This window comes from Epithele typhae (assembly GCF_022376455.1).
Source record: "Epithele typhae strain CBS 203.58 chromosome Unknown BXZ73scaffold_49, whole genome shotgun sequence".
Lineage (NCBI taxonomy): Eukaryota > Fungi > Basidiomycota > Agaricomycetes > Polyporales > Epitheliaceae > Epithele > Epithele typhae.
This window is the reverse complement of record NW_025954240.1, coordinates 36,662-54,243: the sequence shown is the minus strand read 5'-3', so window position 1 is coordinate 54,243 and position 17,582 is coordinate 36,662. Positions and strand designations below refer to the sequence as shown.

The following is a 17,582-nucleotide window of genomic DNA, read 5'->3' as shown; positions in this document are numbered from 1 at the left end:
CTGCGGCTTTCAGAAGTACTCATAGACGCGTCTCGGTAAAACGCGACGCACGTATGTAAGCACCAAGCGCGGACCGCAGTTGCTTGGAGCAGTGGCCGCGCGACTCGGTTCTACTCCGTCCATCTCCCCGCCTTTCCTCGCTGCACACTAGGATCGACCCAACATGGACGACACAGACATGATGGCCGCCATGGGCATCACTGGGTTTGGCAAAAAAGCCAAGCAGCGGTCTCTCGACCCAAAACGGTTCGAGAAGAACAAAAGGGACGAGGCAGTGAGTCCATCCGAGCGAATGCGTATATACGTCGTGCTCAATTGGTCTCAAGGGCGGTATTGCGTCCTCGGCTTCTGCCAAGTCCAAGCCGGAGGAGGTCAAACGTCCCGTGCCCAGCTCCTCTGCCACCCCTCGGTCGACCTCGATAGAACCAGAATACGACCCAGACGACGTTGGGCCGCCGCCACCGCCATCCGATGCCGGTGCTCTGGAAGAAGAGCCGGAGTTTGACGTATCTGATGATGAAGCCGAGGACGCCCAATTCCCCGTAACCCACGAACTCCTCCTGAAAGACCACACGAAAGTGGTCTCAGCTCTGGCCATGGACCCGTCTGGTGCACGCATTGTCTCCGGCTCGCATGACTACGACTGCAAGCTCTGGGATTTTGGTGGAATGGACTGGAGGTGTAAGCCATTCAAGACTTGGGAACCTGCCGGCTCTTACTATGTGCGCCCGACCTCTAGCTCATGTTCAAGGGATGGCGGATTAATTTCCGAGGCGTGGAACGCTACAGATACATGACCTCAAGTTCTCGAACGATGGACAACAGTTCTTGGCCATCTCGGGGACGACACAGGCGAAGCTGTATGACAGAGACGGGGAAGAGTTGTGAGTGCATTCCTATCTCTGCTGCGGGTGGGCAGCCTAACCTGACTGGCAGGGCCACATACATCAAGGGTGATCCATACATCCGCGACATGAAGAACACTTCGTATGTACATAAGTACTAGTGTCTTCTCACGTGCTGATATCGGGGCAGTGGGCACGTTGCAGAGCTCACATCATGTGCATGGCATCCTAAAGACCCACAAACATTCATTACTGGTTCCTTGGACTCCACTATTCGGTGAGACGCTATGAACACATAGCAACCATGTTCCATGCTCACGCACTGCAGGATATGGGATGTCGAGAACAAGCGAAAACAGAAGGCGGTCATTGTGGTCAAGTCGAAGGAACGCGGCGCCCGCACGAAAGTGAACTCGTGTGCCTACTCTCACGACGGAAGTCTGATCGGCGGAGGTGCGTACATCCCGACGTAACAGGCCTTCATTCGTTTCTAAATTGGCTTCTTTCAGCTTGCCTGGATGGGGCACTTCACATGTGGCAGACGAAATCAAATTTCGTGCGACCGAGCATGACGATTGAAGGAGCTCACCTCAAGGGGTCAGAAACAGGGTCCTTGCTGTTCTCCGTCGACGGTCAGACCGTTTTGACTCGTGGCGGAGACAACACAGTCAAGCGTGCGTCATGTTCTGCCTCACTCCTCGCTACAGCTCATCACGTAACTAGTGTGGGATTTGAGGTCGTTCAAGAAGCCATTGGTCGTGCGGTCCGGGCTGGAGACCTTGTATCCAAATACGAACGCGATCTTCAGTCCAGACCACAAGTATGTGGTGACTGGATCGGGAGCTTCAACAAAGGGAGGCAAGGGTCATTTGCTGTTCATGAAGAAGGACACGCTGGAGACCGTGAAAGACCTTGAGGTGGATACGACTCCCGTCAAAGTCTTTTGGCATTCGAAGATCAATCAGGTTCGTTTTTGTGGCCGATCAATGCCACCATGTCGCTGACAAGCAGTCTAGGTCGTGACCGGTTTCGCCAACGGGCAGATATGCGTGCTCTATTCACCCGACATGTCGTTGAACGGAGCGAAGCTACTCCTCAACAAGGGACCCCCGCGGAAGGCGACCATCGAAGACATGTCGGATGCCGTCGCGGCGCCGACCATCATCACGCCGCACGCGCTGCCGATGTTCAGAGATAGCGAGATGGGTCGGAGCACGAAGCGAAAACGGGAGAAGGAGCGCATGGACCCACGCAAGAGTCGGCGTCCGGAGCTACCAGTCACTGGACCAGGTCGGGGAGGACGTGTGGGAGCGAGTGCGACGCAACACGTCGTGCAGAATCTCGTCCGCGATACGACGAGAGACGAAGATGTACGTGTTCTCATCCTCTTGCCTTGTTCAGCCCAGGCTTTGTTTCCTGAGGCGAGGTCACACGGCTCGGCCGACACGCCAACATCGGGACGCTTCGCCGTGCATCTATCGGATGGCCTGTGCGGGGCGTGGTGGATGTGCTGGCGGGGACGGGCGATGTGGGGTCGTGCATGCTCATCGCGCAGAACGCTGCGAACGATATCGGATACGGAGGGCCCTGGAATGCTCCAATCAGAGGGGGTGCGCCGGGTGGGCGTTGCCGTTGTGACACGCCAAAGACGCGTTGCTACCCGGATCCGGCCTGGGCGCCCCAATCCGGCGCCGTCTCTGTGCCTCCCCGCCTTCCCATCTTCTCCTCCGCCCACGACGTCCCCCTCCTGCGCAGCGCACTTGGACTGACTGCCATCGCTTCCAGCCTCGGGAGGCCCTGCTCAAGCTCGCTGCAACAGCCGACGAGAACCCGGTCTGGACTGCTGGTGAGTCGCTAAATTTTCAGCCCTGATGGCGCCAGCCGTGTTTGCTCCTGTTTGTCGTCGGCTGTGATGCTGACGTGTGAACTTTGTTTTCAAACTCAGCCTGGCGCGCGAACCAGCCCAAGCCCGTCTTCGCCCCCGCGGACGACGACGACAAGGACAAGGACAAGGCGTAGACCGGCGGGCGCGGTGAGCATGTGTACGCCGACGGCCAGTGGGCGGGCAGGGCGGGAGGAGGGCGACGAATGCGGGATAGGGAGGAAATTGAGGACGCAGGAGATCGAACCTTATTTCGTTGAGCGTATAAAGACCTCTGGCCCGCTTCGGATCTCCTGTCCCCCCAAATCTCACCTGCTCCCTTTGCCCTCCCGTCACTCTGTGTGACCGTCACGCGTCCTTTCCCCCAGACGATGCACGACGCGCTTTCCACGAACCTGAACGGCGTCCATATCGACACGGTCTCTATTCCCAACTCGCCTACTGTTGACTCTGCTGCCACTCCCGTGAACCACTCGCTTGTACCGGACTTGAAGGTCGACGTCGACTTCACCGAGCAGGAGAGCGACGCCCGGCACGAGCCAATTCCCCTGAGGCTCGAAAAGGTGGACAACGCGTCCACAGTCCCTCAGGTTGCCACTCCAGCGGATCCTGGTGCGTGTTTCTTTCTGTTTGACGCGTCTTTTCGCGCTCAAGTCGCCCAAGACTCCATCCCCATCGCGCCCCCCGCTGGCACCCCACCCCCACCCCCTGGCCAGCTCCTAGAGGACGTGAAGATGGCAGAACAAAACGAGCCAGTCAATGGCGAGGACGTGGAGATGTCAGATTCGAGTGGCAATGCGAACGGACTCCCTAACGGACAAACACACGAGTCGCCCGTCGCGACCCCGGTCTCTCCCTCGCTACCTGCTGCTGTATCTTCGAGTGAAACCGCTGTCGACTCCCATGCCGCATCGTCGCCCTACGCTAATATTACCAATGCTAATGACGATGATGATGATGACGATAAGCCACCCCCGGCTAAGAGAGCGAGGAAACACTCCGATGCAGAGAGAGCATCGTTGGCGAACGTAAGCACCTTCGTCCTCCTGTGCGCCGCTATGGGCGTACTAATTTCCCTCTCCTCATCGCATTCTGAAGACCGCCACTCCACCTCCAGTCTCCGTTCCAACGTCGCCGCAGCCGCAGCCGCAAGTTCCTACAGATCGCACTGTCACTGCAGACTCTACAGAACCTGCCAACCTGTCGGTCGCGCAGCATCGTTTCTGCCTATCCACTGTCCGCACTCTCAAACGGATGAAGGACTCAGGGCCGTTCAACCTTCCTGTTGACCCGGTCGCGCTCAATATTCCTCATTACCCTGAAATTATCAAGAAGCCCATGGACTTCTCGACCATTGAGCGAAAACTCAACGCGTCAAACCCGCAGAAGCCTGACACCAACTCCGCCAATCCGCGATACATCAATGCCGACCAGTTTGTCACCGACGTGCGCCTCATCTTCACCAACTGTGCGACGTTCAACGGTCCAGAGCATGCGGTGACAGCGATGGGCAAGCGGGTCGAGGCCGTCTTCGACAAACAGATCAAACAGATGCCTCCTCCGGATGAAGTGAGCACCCTTCATTATGCAGTCTTCGTCGCGATGTTAACGTCATGCAGCCCAAAGCCCCTGCGCCAAAGAAGGTCGCAACCCCTCCTGCGCCTGCCCCACCGCCTCCCGTGAAGAAGCAGATCCGTCGAGCGTCGACCAATACTGTCCCAGTCATACGACGTAATGAGGAAGCTGCCAATGCCGGTCGGCCGAAGCGGGAAATCCATCCACCTCCTCCGAAGGATCTTCCGTACGCCGAGGCACCACGCAAGCCACGGAAAGCGAAGGTGCAGAAGAACGCCGTGGTTGCGGAGCAGATCAAGTTCTGCGAGAAGGTCTGGAGGGATCTGCACCAGAAGCAGCACTACAGCATCGCCCACGCCTTCTACGAGCCTGTCGGTGCGCACGCTCCTCAATGTTTCGCCCTGTGAAGTACTGACACCTTGTAGACCCAGTTGCACTCAACATCCCTGAGTACGCCAGGGTTATCAAGAAGCCGATGGACCTCGCGACGATGAAGAAGAAGCTTGACCAAGGGCAGTACACGACCGCGGAGCAGTTCCGCGGGGACTTCGCCCTCATGATCAAGAACTGCTTCACCTTCAATCCTCCTGGCAACATGGTGCACGAGGCCGGCAAGGCTCTCCAGAATCTCTTCGATGAGAAGTGGAAGAATCTTCCGACACCCAGGCCGACAGAGCCCAGCGATGATGAGGAGGAAGAGGAGGAAGATGAGTCGGATGACGAACGCATGAGTGAGTACCCATCTACGGTCGGTTCCGCCGCAGTGCTCATAGTTTTGCAGAGATGGAAGGCATGATCGCGGATATGGAGAACCAGATCGCGAGCATGAAGAACAACCTCGCATCACTCAAGCGGAACGGCAAAGAGAAGAAGGAGAAGGAGAAGAAGAAAGAGAAGCCCCCTCTCCCTGCTGCGTCAACATCCAAGGCTCCCCCGAAGCAGGCAAAGCCGCCTCCGCCACCCAAGGCGAGCAAGAAGGGGAAGAAGCCTGTGACCGACGACGACGTGCTCACCTTCGAACAAAAGAAGGATCTCAGCGACACTATCTCGAAACTTGACGGCACCAAATTGGAGAAGGTCATCCAGATCATCCACGAGGGTGTGCCAGAGATTCGCGACGTACGTTCTTTGCTACTCGTTGTCTGTTCCCTTGCTGATCCACGCACAGAGTACCGAGGAGATCGAGCTCGAGATTGACCAGCTTCCTGCGGCCGTCCTCACGAAGCTTTACAACTTCGTCATCCGTCCAATGAAACCCCCTGTCAAGCGTCCACGCACGGGCAAGGGGACAGGGACGGGTGGCTTGAAGCGGAAAAGCATGGACGAGGATGTGGAGACGAAGAAGATTCGTGCACTCGAGGAGAAACTGAAGTCGTTCGGTGCGGGCGGAGGCGGTTCCAACGGTGGCGCTATTGCAGAGATGAGCGACCACTCGTCGGCGGAGTCGAGCTCGGACGAGAGCTCAGCGAGCGACTCAGAGTGAGCTTCGAGCTGGCTTGTACCCCTCCTGGACTTTGTATATGTCGTCGTAATCCTTCGTCCCTGGCCGCATCCGCTGGGTTACGCTCTCCGTCGGTGTCAGGCTCTGTATTCCCCGTTGTTCTTCGTCAACTTATACTCTTGTCATGTCATTGTTGTCAGCAGCGTGCATATTAAAATTACAGAACATTGTCATTGTAGCTAGTTAGTAGTACCCTACGTTCGTATTCCATATTCTTGCGATGTCTACTCAAAGGAGTAACTTGCCTGCATGGGCGCGTATACAAGACGTACGGTAAACGCATTCAGAGTCAACGGCGACGGCCAGGTGCTCCTGCACGAAACTTCTGCCAACCTGATCGTGACGGCTCCTGTACTGTAGGTTGAGGTCCAGAGGGAGGGTTGGACGGTGGTGGTGCTGCAGATATGGGAGGAAGAGGAGCACGAATTGGATGAGCAGGCGCGTGCGTAGGTTGCACCACACTCCAGGCCCCTCCGAGACCGGAGTTGGGTGCAGACACCGTTGCCCAGCCTCCTTGGCGACCAGGATCAGGAGCGGGAGGTGGAGCTGCGTGAGAGGGCGGAGGTGGAGGTTGCGAAACCACGCTAGGCGCGGTTGCCCCCACGCTCGTCTCCAGCGAGGTCCAGCCGCCAGTCCGGAAAGCAGGTGCGCTGCTCAAAGGCCGCGCGGCGGGTTCAGGAGGGGAAGGCGGTGCCCCAGGAGCCCACCCGCCACGCCCACCAGAACCTACTGGCTGCGCTTCGCCCGCAGGGATCCAGCCTCCCCGCTTCGGAGGGTCAACAGAAGCAGAAGTGGACACTGTCGCCCATCCACTCTTGAATCCTCCGCCGCCGCCAGCATCGGTGGCGACTGCTGCGGGCTCCGCGGCGAGTGCGACGGGGGGCTTGACCATCTTGACACCAGCGGCCTTGGCGATCTTGCGGAGCTCTTTCTCTTCGCGTTTGCGCTCCTTCTCCTTGCGCTTGTTGACCTCCTCCTCGGTGTTGCGGCTCGCGCGCTGGGCGGCCTGCATGTCGCGGAAGCGGATCTTGTGGTGGTGGGCGTACGAGTTGGTGTGCTCGTCGTATTGCGCGACGTTCTGGAACTGCTTCTCGCATACCTCGCAGTAGAACGGGCGGAGCACACTGAATATTTCGGTCTGCACGGCTTGTCGTTTGGCGACCGCATCCTGTGCAGGGAAGGTGCGCTTGTCGTCGGTGTCTACGCAGTAACAGAGCGAGTGGCTGGCATACCTCGCGCTGTCTCTTCTGCTCTTCCGTCTCCTTCGTCTGACGCTCGGAGTCTAGCTCCCGTCGTTGAGACACAGTTGATTCAACTGCGAACGTGCGTAAGAAGATGTATGCGTATTGGCATCCTAGACGTACTCATGCGGACGTCCTGACTGGCCTTTCCCAGACCTGTCAGGTCGTTTTTGACATAGAAGGGAATCGGCTCGACACGACCTATGGTCGGTGTTTGAAAACTTCGATAGATGCATTGAGCCATTTACGCACCATCGCCAGAAAGACCAAGAGGGGATCCTTCGACCCATCCCATCTTTGCCAGCATGGAGAAGCCAACATTAGTATTCTTGATCTTGGTCTCTACTGTGATGACCTCTGGCTCCGGCCTGGTCTGGTAAAACTCGTCGTACTTGTCCACGTCCATTTTGTCTGGAGGCGGGGACGGAGTGCGAGAGACGAGAGAGATATTGTCGTCGCTTTCATCGTCCTCTTCTCCGCTATCTCTTGATCTCTGGGAGTTTATTGGGAAACAGAGGAGCATGTAGGGTATATTCCAGCGGCGAAGAATGCACAATGAGTACCTTCAATGATGGCTGGGGACGTTGCTCCGGGTGGGTGAGAGGGATAGCGTTCCAACGGGCTATCGAGTCCGCTGACATAGGGAGATGGAGCAAAAGGAGTAGGAATAAGTATGGATAGGCGGGGCAGAAGGAGAGCGAGGTAGGGGATATGTGTGGATGCAGCAGTGGAGAGTAGCTTGAAGTGGCCGCCACCAGCCACCGCTGGCTGTGACTTCGCCAGCGCCTGGGAAATATGTAAGGGTCACATGATGGATGCGGTCGCGTCGCGTCGCGTCTCCAACCGGACGCGTTACCGCAGCACTGCCCGACTCCCTCTCCCCCTCATCAACTCCTCCGGTGTGACCTCATGAGCTCCGATGAATACTTTGAAGACGAACTCGGCGATCTTGACTCTGCCTTCTTGAACGAACTTGACGCGATTGAGGCGACTCATCTACCGGGAACGGCGTCGGCAAAACGGCCGCCTCTCGCGCCCTCCCCCAAGAAGCCTTTCAAACCATCCACCGTCCTGAACCGACCTACGCAACCCTCTCATCATGCTTTCCCTTCGAGAGCTGTTCCTTCCATCAGGCCCCAACCACCCCGCAAGTCGATTCCACAAGACGTTATTGACTTAGGTCACTCCAGTGACTATGGCGAGGATTTGGTTCTGGACGAGACGGACTTCGCGAAAATAGACGAGGCAACCCAACAAGGATTTTCTCCAAGGCTTCTGGAAGTCATACACCTCAACCAGTCGCGGGGCCTTCGAACCCGAGCGCGTTGCTCCGAAGACCTTCCAAGGGCGCGCAACTCAATCTGTTTGGAGAAATTGCTCAGGAACCGGACCCGTCCAAGAACTCTGGAGAGCCCACGCATAGAACGTTTGAGCGCACGCGTTCTACCTTGAGGCAGATGCCCCTGCCCGGCCAAGCGAAGAGAACCAAGCAGTGGGACAGGACCGCATACGCGAAATCCGGCTGGAGAAAACCGAAGGAGAAGGTGCCTACTTCAGGAGATGAGGATGAAGTACCGCTCGAGTTCGAGCAATTTCCTGCACCGGAGGTTCCAGTGGGGTGAGTGCTCTCTTTTGCGCATTCTTGAACGTCTCAAACCATCTCCGCAACTCCGTTTCCAGACCAGTACGTCGCGTGTTCCCCGAGCTTCTCGCGCGTGTTGACCTCTGTTTCAGAGCCCTCAAATGAAATTGCATGCAGACCGACTGGCTGCAAAGACGTGGATATACCCTCTCAACAAGCCTAAGAGAGACTACCAGTACAATATCGTCAAGAACTGTCTGGTCGAGAACACGCTTGTGGCTATTCCGACAGGTCTGGGAAAGACATTCATAGCAGGCGTCGTAATGTTAAATTGTACGTCCCTAGAGTCCCTTCATAGCGTCACCTAACCAAGTCTGTCAGTTTACAATTGGTTCCCAGAAGGCAAAGTTGTGTTTGTGGCGCCCACGAAACCTCTTGTCGCCCAGCAGATTGACGCTTGCCACAAGACTTGTGGTATACCAGGGAACTCGGCGGCTGAGCTGACAGGGAACGTATCGGCCGACAAACGGGCTAGTGCGGTACGTACATGTATTCCCCTCCTCGCATTGTTGCAGGTGGTGACCGTTTTGCAACCAGTGGAGACACAAGCGAGTACTATATGCGACTCCACAGACTCTTCTCAATGACCTTATTAAGGCACTGCGGATGCTCTTGACATCGTCTTGCTTGTTATTGGTAGAGTTATATTTTGATGCGCATGCTGCCTTCACCAATCACTCTGCTTTACAGACGAGGCTCACCGTGGCACTGGTGACTACGCATATGCTCAGGTAGTCCGGTATATGATGCAGCACAATCCGCACTTTCGCATATTGGCCCTCACCGCTACTCCTGGAGGAAAGCCAGAGGCTGTCCAAGCCATCGTGGATGCTCTACACATCAGTCATATTGAGATTCGCAGCGAAGCCGATTCTGACCTGAAGAAGTATCTCCACACGAAGCATGAGCAAGAACACTTGATTCCGATCAATGGAGAAATTGCTGTCCTACGCGACGGGTTAGTCGCGGTGATCAATGTCGGTGTCCATTTGTGCCTTGCTTAACGTCGACGCTCTAACGCAGATCATCTATAGCCTATCCTAAAGAAGGTGCAGGGTGCAGGATTCCTGAGAAATGGTAACACCGCGCCCACCATGTTGCACCCTTTCCGCTGCCAAGCTGTCATGGTCGAGATGCGGACTGCCAAGGCTCCACAGTACGTGGTTGCAGCAGCAGCGCAGCTTGGATGTCTCGCCCGAGCCATGGGATATCTCGTATGTTGGACGTTTTTCCGTCGAGGATCTACTGCTCAACGAATTTGTAGTTGGAGAACAGCGTTCAGATGGCCTATGGCTACATGAAAGACATTAGGGACGACCCAGATAATAACACCAAGAAGGCGTTACGGAAGATGAACGAATTCAGCGACGTGATGAAGAAGTTCGATGATCATGCCCAACGTGGATTGTCCAGCCACCCCAAGATGGATGTGCTCAAGACTGTCCTCATCGATCACTTTGCAAAGCAGCTTCCAGATGAGTCAGACGGGGCTCGACCTGGCACTGGGCATTCTCGAGCCATGGTGTTTGTCTCATTCCGGGAATGCGTAGAGGAGATCGTGGAGTTGTTAAACCAACAATCTCCGATCATCCGGGCCAAAGCGTTCATCGGACAAGGGACTGACAAGCAGGGAAGAAAGGGATATGCTCAGAAGGAGCAATTGCAGGTTGGTATCCGTGATGGCTGGCGAGAAGAATATACTCATCTTCCATCTCGTCAGGTTATCGAGCAGTTCAAGCAGGGCGAGCACAACGTTCTTGTCTCGACCTCGATCGGCGAAGAAGGTCTCGATATCGGCGAAGTTGACGTCATCGTCTGCTATGATGCACAGAAGACACCCATTCGTATGGTATGTGCCGGGTATGTAGGGACGCTGTTGTGACTAACAATCTTGCAGCTCCAACGGATAGGTCGCACGGGCCGTAAAGCATCCGGCACAGTGCATATCCTCCTCGCTCTGGGCCGCGAAGAGCACAATTGGCAGAAGGCCCAATCAAACTATGCCGAAGTACAGCATTTCATCGTACGCGCGTCCGACCTCGAAGTCTACGGCGACGTCGACCGTCTCCTCCCCGCCGATATTGAACCCGAGTGCGTCGAGATGGTAATGGAGATCGAAGAGTATGTCCGCGACGAACGCCCTGTTCGCGGCGCAGGCTCGCCGAAGCCCAAGAAGCGCAAGCGCGACGACCACCCGCTGCGAAATGTGCCTGCCGCGGCCGCGAAGGGATTCGTAAGCGTCCGTGACCTGCTCGTGAAGGGTGTGGCGAAGCGGAGGAAGAAGCTGAAGGAGGTCGACCTCGAGCACGCAGGCGAATCGGACTCGGACGATGCGGAAATCGAGGCGGGGCTGTATGGCCCACAGCGGACAAAATCGGCCCCTACAGCGTCCACGGCGGGGAAGGGGAAGAAGAAGGTCTGGCAAGAAGCGCGACTACGACGGCGAGCTCGAGCAAGTCCGGCAGCTCCGCGACGGGGAAGAAGGCAGGAAAGGTAAAGGCAAGGCCACCCGTCAACGTCGGCACGGAAGATGATTCGGACGACGAGGCCATCGACCGCGGGTTGGACTTGCAGCTGGACAACCTCCATTCCACAGCGCACACTGTGTCAGCACCAGGCTTCCGCTCCGCAAAGGATCTCTTTGAACGCTCGAGTTCGCCCGATATCCCGCTCAACTCCATAATCGACTTGACGGAAGACTCGCTTTCCATCGCACGGACTGAGTCCGCGTCGTCCATCCCCGGGCCCGACGAGGAAGAGGTGGACTGTCGAAGCACAAGAGACCTCAATGCCATCAGACCCCCCAAGTCACAACCACGGAAACGTATCTCTCTCAGTCCCAGTCCGGACATCCCCCTCCTCGAACGAGTAATCCCGCGACCCCAGCTGGCTCCTGCAGCGCTTCTTCAGACGAGTCTGTAGCCGCAGCAGCCGACAACAGTATGGCGTGGCTCATCGCCGACGACGATGACGACCCGTTCGTGCCCATTACTCCGCCAGCCCCGAAATCGCACCACTTGCCCAGTCACCTACGAAGGGCAAAGGCAAAGCCACCGCAACCCTCTCTTCCTCGATTCGAGCCCCCCGCGAGTTAGTTGGAACACGCCCGACTCCACCCCACTCGAGTCCTCTCTGCCTCCGCCGGGCCCTCGCACCCGCGGGTTCCATGGGCCCGCCCGCGCTCCCTTCCCGGCTGGCGATGCAACCCTCACCCGACGCCTCCTCTGACGACGCCCCCTTCTTCGTCTCGGGCCCGCCCCCCGCAACGTTCGCCGTGCGCGCACCCGGCGCGAAGCGCAAACGGCCCATCGCCGATACTTCCATCATCGACCTCTCCTCCTCTCCCACCACTGTCCCAGCGTCGCCGACTCACCCGCCCCTGGGCCCCTCCGCCGCCTGCAGCGCGGCCGCCTCCCTCCGTTTCCCCTCCACCGGCACCCGCCGCGGCCTCGACTCCCGCGCGCCCGAAGCGAAAGAAGCGGCGATTCCGGGACGCCGCGCACGCCGCACGGCACAACCCGTGGATCAACGTCGAGGCCTCGCACTCGGGCGACGAGCTCTCCGCCGGCGCTTCATCAGACCGGTACGACGACGACATGCTCGACGACGAGCCGCTTGACAGCGACGACCGCCGGTTCACCGAGGCTCTGCCCGAGACGCAGGTCGCGCCGGAATACGATCAAGCCGCGGTGTACCGCCGGAGCCTGATGACGCAGGCACCAGGCGCGCCAGCGTTTGCACGTGGACTCGTTCGGAGGGGCGGCGCCCAGTTCTTCGCGGATGGGAGTGGCGGTGGAGGCGCGGGGACGGGTGCGAGGCGGAAACCGCGGTGGAGCTCACCGACGGAGGCGGGTGAGGACGAGGGGCCGGACGAGTACATGCATGGGAGCTTCGTGGTGGACGACGACGCGGAGATCTCTTTCGAAGGCGTACCGTCGGACGATGACTTATAATCCTTGATTCCCTGCAGCGGTTACACATGTCCTATAGCGGAGCGAGGCGAGCTGTACACTATTGCTATACTAACCCACTGAATGCGACGCTTAGAGGGGAGGAGATAAATGAGCCGGGGTGCGTCCGCACGCGCAAAACACATAATTGGGCGGACGGAACAGCAGCAACTCGGCGGTCGGTCGGCGCATGATGGGCAGTCGCATCTATATGTTGGAGCATGGCGGTCCAAGTGCCAAGTGCTCGGAGCGTGAGCGCTCTTCCCGAGCCGCATCTCTTACTCTCTCCATCATGGTCTCCGGGAGCCATTTCTTGTTTTGTCCACGGCTCTCTCCAGGACGGCCCGTGCGGGACGACGAACAGGCATTTATGTGATACCCAAGACCCTGCGAGATACGACCTCTTCAATTGAATTCTGCGGTAGCGAGGTGTACATATGCCGCTGCAGATGCGAGGTACATCTTCATTGTCGTTCGCGTGTCTCATGTATACCTTACTCCGCAGGCGGACTATCTTGCAACGAGTCTCATGATCGTGTTTCCCAGAACTCTAAACCTGCCACACCTGGACCGTGTGGTGCTGCAGCACAGTAGGCGCACATACCGAATGGTATGCCATGGACTCGGCAGCGCCGCAATCCCTTCGTCGCTCTCCTCTCCACCCTATCCTTTCTCTCGATGGCGAATTCGCAAACCCGAAACTCTTCTCCTGATGGTCTTTCGGCTCTCATGGACTATGTCGCGCGGTTGTCGAGCGACGACATTGACGACATCCTCTCCAAGCGCGGGGCTGGAGGGGTGATGAGCGATGAAGAAATAGCCTTTTCTCTCTTCGCAGAAGACGCGCAAGGGATCCTCAACATCCGCCGAGATCGCGGAGGCGACAAGGATGACATCGCAGATGAGCTATATGACATGGAAGAGATGGCGCGGTACGACCGTCTCCTCGCGATCGCTCTTTCAGAAGACAGAGAGCCGCCTCCTCGCCCCCCACCTCGAGGCCGTGTACGCCGCCGAAACCGCGATCGCTCCAGGTATGCAACAAAAACAATCCTGAGTTTAAACGTGCTGACTGCTCATGTTGCAGGGCTCCGTCATCCCACTCTCCTCACGTGATGCCGATGCCTCTCGCAATCGGTGCCCCCGAATCTGACGACCTTTTCGAGGACAGCATGTACGACCTTATGGTGAGAACAAGCCTTTCTGCTTCCGGGGGTCTGGGAATAGGGGAACCCAAATTGCAGGCGACTTCATTCTCTTCGATGATGATCCAGAGTTTGACCACGACTATAATTCGTCATCTGGGTGAGTTCTCTCTGAGCTTGCTTCGATGTTCGGCGGATTGAAAACGCTCTTAGACCACTGAGAACACCCTCTCCCGGGCTTTCCCCGGAAGCGACACAAGTTCTGAGATTATCCTCGACTTCAACTGGAGACCGTTTATCCCCGACTGCGGGTCTTCTACAAGGTCGCCTCACGGCTCCGCCTTCGCGGCGGACACCCGCAGACCAGCACTCCCCAGGCCAGAATGCGTCATATGCGGAGACGCAATCTCCGGGCCTGTGATATCCACCCCGTGCGGCCACTCCCTGACGTCCCCTGCCTCCGCACCATGTTCGAGCGCGCTACGCACGACGAAACGCTCTTCCCCCCAAAGTGCTGCCAGACGCCGCTCGAGGTTTCGGCAGTGCAACATCACCTCCTGCACCCCTCCGCGCGCGCTACGCCGACAAGGGCCGCGAGTTCACGACCGCCGACCGCGTCTACTGCCACATCCCCACCTGCGGCGCCTTCCTCGGCCCGCGCAAAGCCCACGACAGCGCGGCCGTCCCAGTGCGCCTGCCGGTCCGGGCAATGCCCCAGAGTAGTACTAGCAAGGGCAAGAGCCGGACCCTCCTCCAGCCTTCGCTCATAAACGACTACGCCTGCACGGCGTGCGGCGACCACACGTGCAAGAGCTGCAAGACGGCGGCGCACCCGGGCCGCGCGTGCGCCGAGGCGGACCTGCAGCGGGACGTGCTCGCGCTCGGGCGCGCCGAGGGCTGGCAGCGCTGCCCCGCCTGCGGCCACCTCGTCGAGCTCAACGAGGGGTGCTACCACATCACCTGCCGGTGCGCGAAGCAGTTCTGCTACCTGTGCGCGGCGACGTGGAAGGAGTGCGGCTGTCCCCAGTTCCACGACCCGGGCGAGGGTGCGGTCGAGGCTGGTCCGCCGGTCGAGGCTGCCGCTGTGCCGGACGACGAACGCGTCCAGGTCCCTCGGATTCAACTTCGGCCCCATGTGCATGAGGTCGCGGCATTGCAGTCGCTGCATTGCCACAGCTGCGCGTTATGCGCCGGGGGTATCGCGCGCTTTGAAATCTATGGGCCTCATACGAATAGAGGATAGCCGGCAGTGTACTTTTCATGATGGGTAGTCCCCAGTGTTGTACAATACTAGCTAACAGAAACCGTTTGCGATCACTGGAAATGCGTACCCGAGCTCATCATGGTAGATCTCAGTGTGGTTGATGTGCGACCGATTTGTCCTTAAGCTCGTCACCACTTGGCTCGACACCGCACCACTCGGCGAAAGGTACTGTTTTTGTCTTCTTCGTTCAACGCCCTCGAAGGCAAGGTCTTATGGACTGCAGGGAATCCTACCCGAAGGGGCGGGACGTCACCTGGCTGCATCCTCCATTGCGCCCGTTTCTCGACCATGCGCCGGCCTGGCGGCTGTGATTCTTCCAGGACTTACGCATATAAACCGCCAGTGTCGCCTTTGGACGTCAAGCTCGCCTCTGTATACCACAATACCTTGCCTATATATAATTGGTTCAGTGTACAGCCCAGACGAAGCCCATCAACTCCCTGATCCCGTCGTCTCCCCATGGTCAAGCACCCTGACTTCAAAGCTTCAACCCCGGCTCGTCCAGCTTCCTGAGCGTCACCTTGTCGAGCCTCCCCCTCTCTTCCCCGGCCCCTTCCCCTCACCTGCCGTGTCCCTACTCACACCTACTACATAGAGTACACTCTCTAGCTGCCCTTAGCAGGCCCTCTCCAGGCCATCGCGGGCATTGCCTCGACCGAGGCAGAAGGTGAAAACGCAGTGGTTGGTGCACTGTCTGAGCGAATGGCTATGCATTAAGTGTGTGATATTAGAACACTGCACTGTGCATCGTAATCCAACCTAGGCATGTTGGGTCACCGCCGATCGAGGTAATCCCAGACCTTACTCGCCACTTGACTCATCGTCTCCTTCCACTGCTTCCCTCCCGGGGACCCACCCCCGTCCGCCTCGGAGGAGAGCATATACGGCACCCCTCGGTCGCCGACCTGGCTCACGCCCTGCACGAGAGGGAGCTCCCCCAGGACGTCCGCCCCAAACCGGGCGGCGGTCGCACGGAAGGCGGCTGGGGAGCCAAACAGTTCATGCCTGTCCTCGCACGACGGGCAGATGAAGTGGGACTCATTGAGGAGCAGGCCGGTGATCTGCGCGCCCCACGAGCCCAGGAACGGAAGTCAGCCAGAAGGCGCGGGAGCGAGAGCACGCGGAACACACGCACGGGCACGTCGACCTTCCGGAACATGGCGACGCCCTTGCGGACGTCGGTGAGCGCGACGTCCTGCGGCGTGGACACGACGACCGCGCCGTCGACGACGACGAGCTGCGCGAGCGTGAGGGGGACGTCGCCCGTGCCGGGGGGCATGTCGACGACGAGCACGTCGAGGGGCGCGGCGGAGCCCGGGTCGCGCCAGTCGACGTCGAAGAGGAGCTGCTGGACCGCCTTCTGGACCATGAGCCCGCGCCAGACGACCGGCTTCTCGTCCGCGGGGTCGTCAGCGGACGGGCGGGGGAGGAGGAAGCCCATGGACATGCAGGGCAGGCCGTGGTTGACGACAGGGACGAGCGCACCCGCGTCGGTGAGCGCGGGCTCGGGCGCGGACTCAAGGGCCATGAGCTTCGGGATCGAGGGCCCGAAGACGTCGAGGTCGAGGATGCCGACGCGTGGGCGCGCGTTCCCCGGGCGCGGGTGCATCGCGAGGGCGAACGCGAGATTGACTGTCCGGGAGAGGGGCGCAACGTCAACGGGTAAGGCCGGACCGATGGTTAAACCGTGCGGGGTTACGTACCGGCGACGGTGCTCTTGCCGACGCCGCCCTTGCCGCTGGCAACGGCGAGCACGCGGGCGACGTGCGGGAGGGCGCGTTTCTGGGGAGGGCCGCCCCGGCGGGGGATGGTGGGCGGTGGGGGCGCGCCGCGTCTGGGGAGGCCCTGCATTGATCAGTGGTGGCGGCAGCGGGCCAAGGCCCGGGCGGACTCACGAGCGGGTTGTCGTGGCGGCTTGGCGAGGACGAGGAGAGAGGGCGGCGGGAGAGGGCGCGAGGCGGAGTGGCCCAGGGCGGGGTGCGGGGCCGGACGACGGAGAACATAACGCGGGCAGGACAAGACAAGTCGACGAGGCAAGCCACGCGTTGGGGGCGCTGGACGACAGTTGGCGGCGTCGGTTAGGCGTCGGGATCTCGGCCTGGGGCTCGCCTTGCTGGGCGCACGGACCACGGAGGAAAGTGAGTGATGGCTCGGTGTGCTTGCGTTCGAGACACGCGCCGCTTGTGGGTTGCGACGAAAGCGCACAGGCACCGGCGGCCAAGGCTGCAGTGGCAGCGACGGGGCAGGCGAGGACAGGCGCGAGCGCACACCGGCCGAGGGCGGGCGAGACGGTTGCCTCGCCTGCACATGCCAAGCGATCGGCTCGGCCCGCGCGTGCATATCACCCCCGACGGCGCACCTCCTCCTCAGCTTCCTTCCCTCACCATCTCCTCCTCCGCCCCCGACGACTGCCCCGGCCTCTCGCTTCGTCCATCCACTGTCCTTTAGCACACACACTCCCTCTTTGTATCTCGAGCCATGTTCGCCGCTGCCGCTTTCGTCGCCGTCCTCCCTCTTTTCGTCCGCAGTGCGTACCA

The 17,582-nt window shown here is 59.1% G+C and overlaps 5 protein-coding genes across 5 annotated transcripts; 3 read left to right on the top strand and 2 right to left on the bottom strand.

Annotated features, from left to right (window-relative positions):
• Positions 1-163: 163 nt before the first annotated feature.
• Positions 164-5,785, top strand: BXZ73DRAFT_91649 (uncharacterized protein; the record flags this gene model as incomplete). Its single annotated transcript, XM_048026055.1, has 16 exons — positions 164-383; positions 430-722; positions 790-884; positions 937-987; positions 1,036-1,122; positions 1,174-1,298; positions 1,355-1,519; positions 1,569-1,810; positions 1,862-2,215; positions 2,631-2,691; positions 2,989-3,879; positions 3,917-4,296; positions 4,347-4,677; positions 4,728-5,033; positions 5,084-5,421; positions 5,471-5,785. The coding sequence occupies 16 exons, from the start codon at positions 164-166 to the stop codon at positions 5,783-5,785; spliced, it is 4,254 nt and encodes a 1,417-aa protein (XP_047874908.1).
• Positions 5,786-6,530: 745 nt separating this feature from the next.
• On the bottom strand, positions 6,531-7,685 carry BXZ73DRAFT_22923 (uncharacterized protein; the record flags this gene model as incomplete). The annotated part of the gene is made up of 5 exons (XM_048017663.1): positions 6,531-6,971; positions 7,036-7,118; positions 7,168-7,245; positions 7,297-7,537; positions 7,608-7,685. Coding segments are annotated over 5 exons (921 nt in total), but the record flags the coding sequence as incomplete, so codon positions are not given.
• A 268-nt stretch (positions 7,686-7,953) lies between these two features.
• Positions 7,954-12,639, top strand: BXZ73DRAFT_91647 (P-loop containing nucleoside triphosphate hydrolase protein; the record flags this gene model as incomplete). Its single annotated transcript, XM_048026054.1, has 15 exons — positions 7,954-8,054; positions 8,160-8,342; positions 8,366-8,657; positions 8,779-8,959; positions 9,008-9,165; positions 9,382-9,663; positions 9,721-9,900; positions 9,951-10,352; positions 10,407-10,535; positions 10,584-11,074; positions 11,113-11,446; positions 11,524-11,710; positions 11,782-12,038; positions 12,157-12,269; positions 12,309-12,639. 15 exons carry the CDS (start codon positions 7,954-7,956, stop codon positions 12,637-12,639), a joined length of 3,621 nt encoding a protein of 1,206 aa, XP_047874906.1.
• Positions 12,640-14,248: 1,609 nt separating this feature from the next.
• On the top strand, positions 14,249-14,993 carry BXZ73DRAFT_91646 (uncharacterized protein; the record flags this gene model as incomplete). Its single annotated transcript, XM_048026053.1, has 4 exons — positions 14,249-14,323; positions 14,371-14,469; positions 14,539-14,827; positions 14,941-14,993. The coding sequence occupies 4 exons, from the start codon at positions 14,249-14,251 to the stop codon at positions 14,991-14,993; spliced, it is 516 nt and encodes a 171-aa protein (XP_047874905.1).
• Positions 14,994-15,818: 825 nt separating this feature from the next.
• On the bottom strand, positions 15,819-16,896 carry BXZ73DRAFT_51558 (P-loop containing nucleoside triphosphate hydrolase protein; the record flags this gene model as incomplete). Its single annotated transcript, XM_048020653.1, has 3 exons — positions 15,819-16,106; positions 16,181-16,677; positions 16,749-16,896. The coding sequence occupies 3 exons, from the start codon at positions 16,894-16,896 to the stop codon at positions 15,819-15,821; spliced, it is 933 nt and encodes a 310-aa protein (XP_047874904.1).
• Between the last annotated feature and the right edge of the window lie 686 nt (positions 16,897-17,582).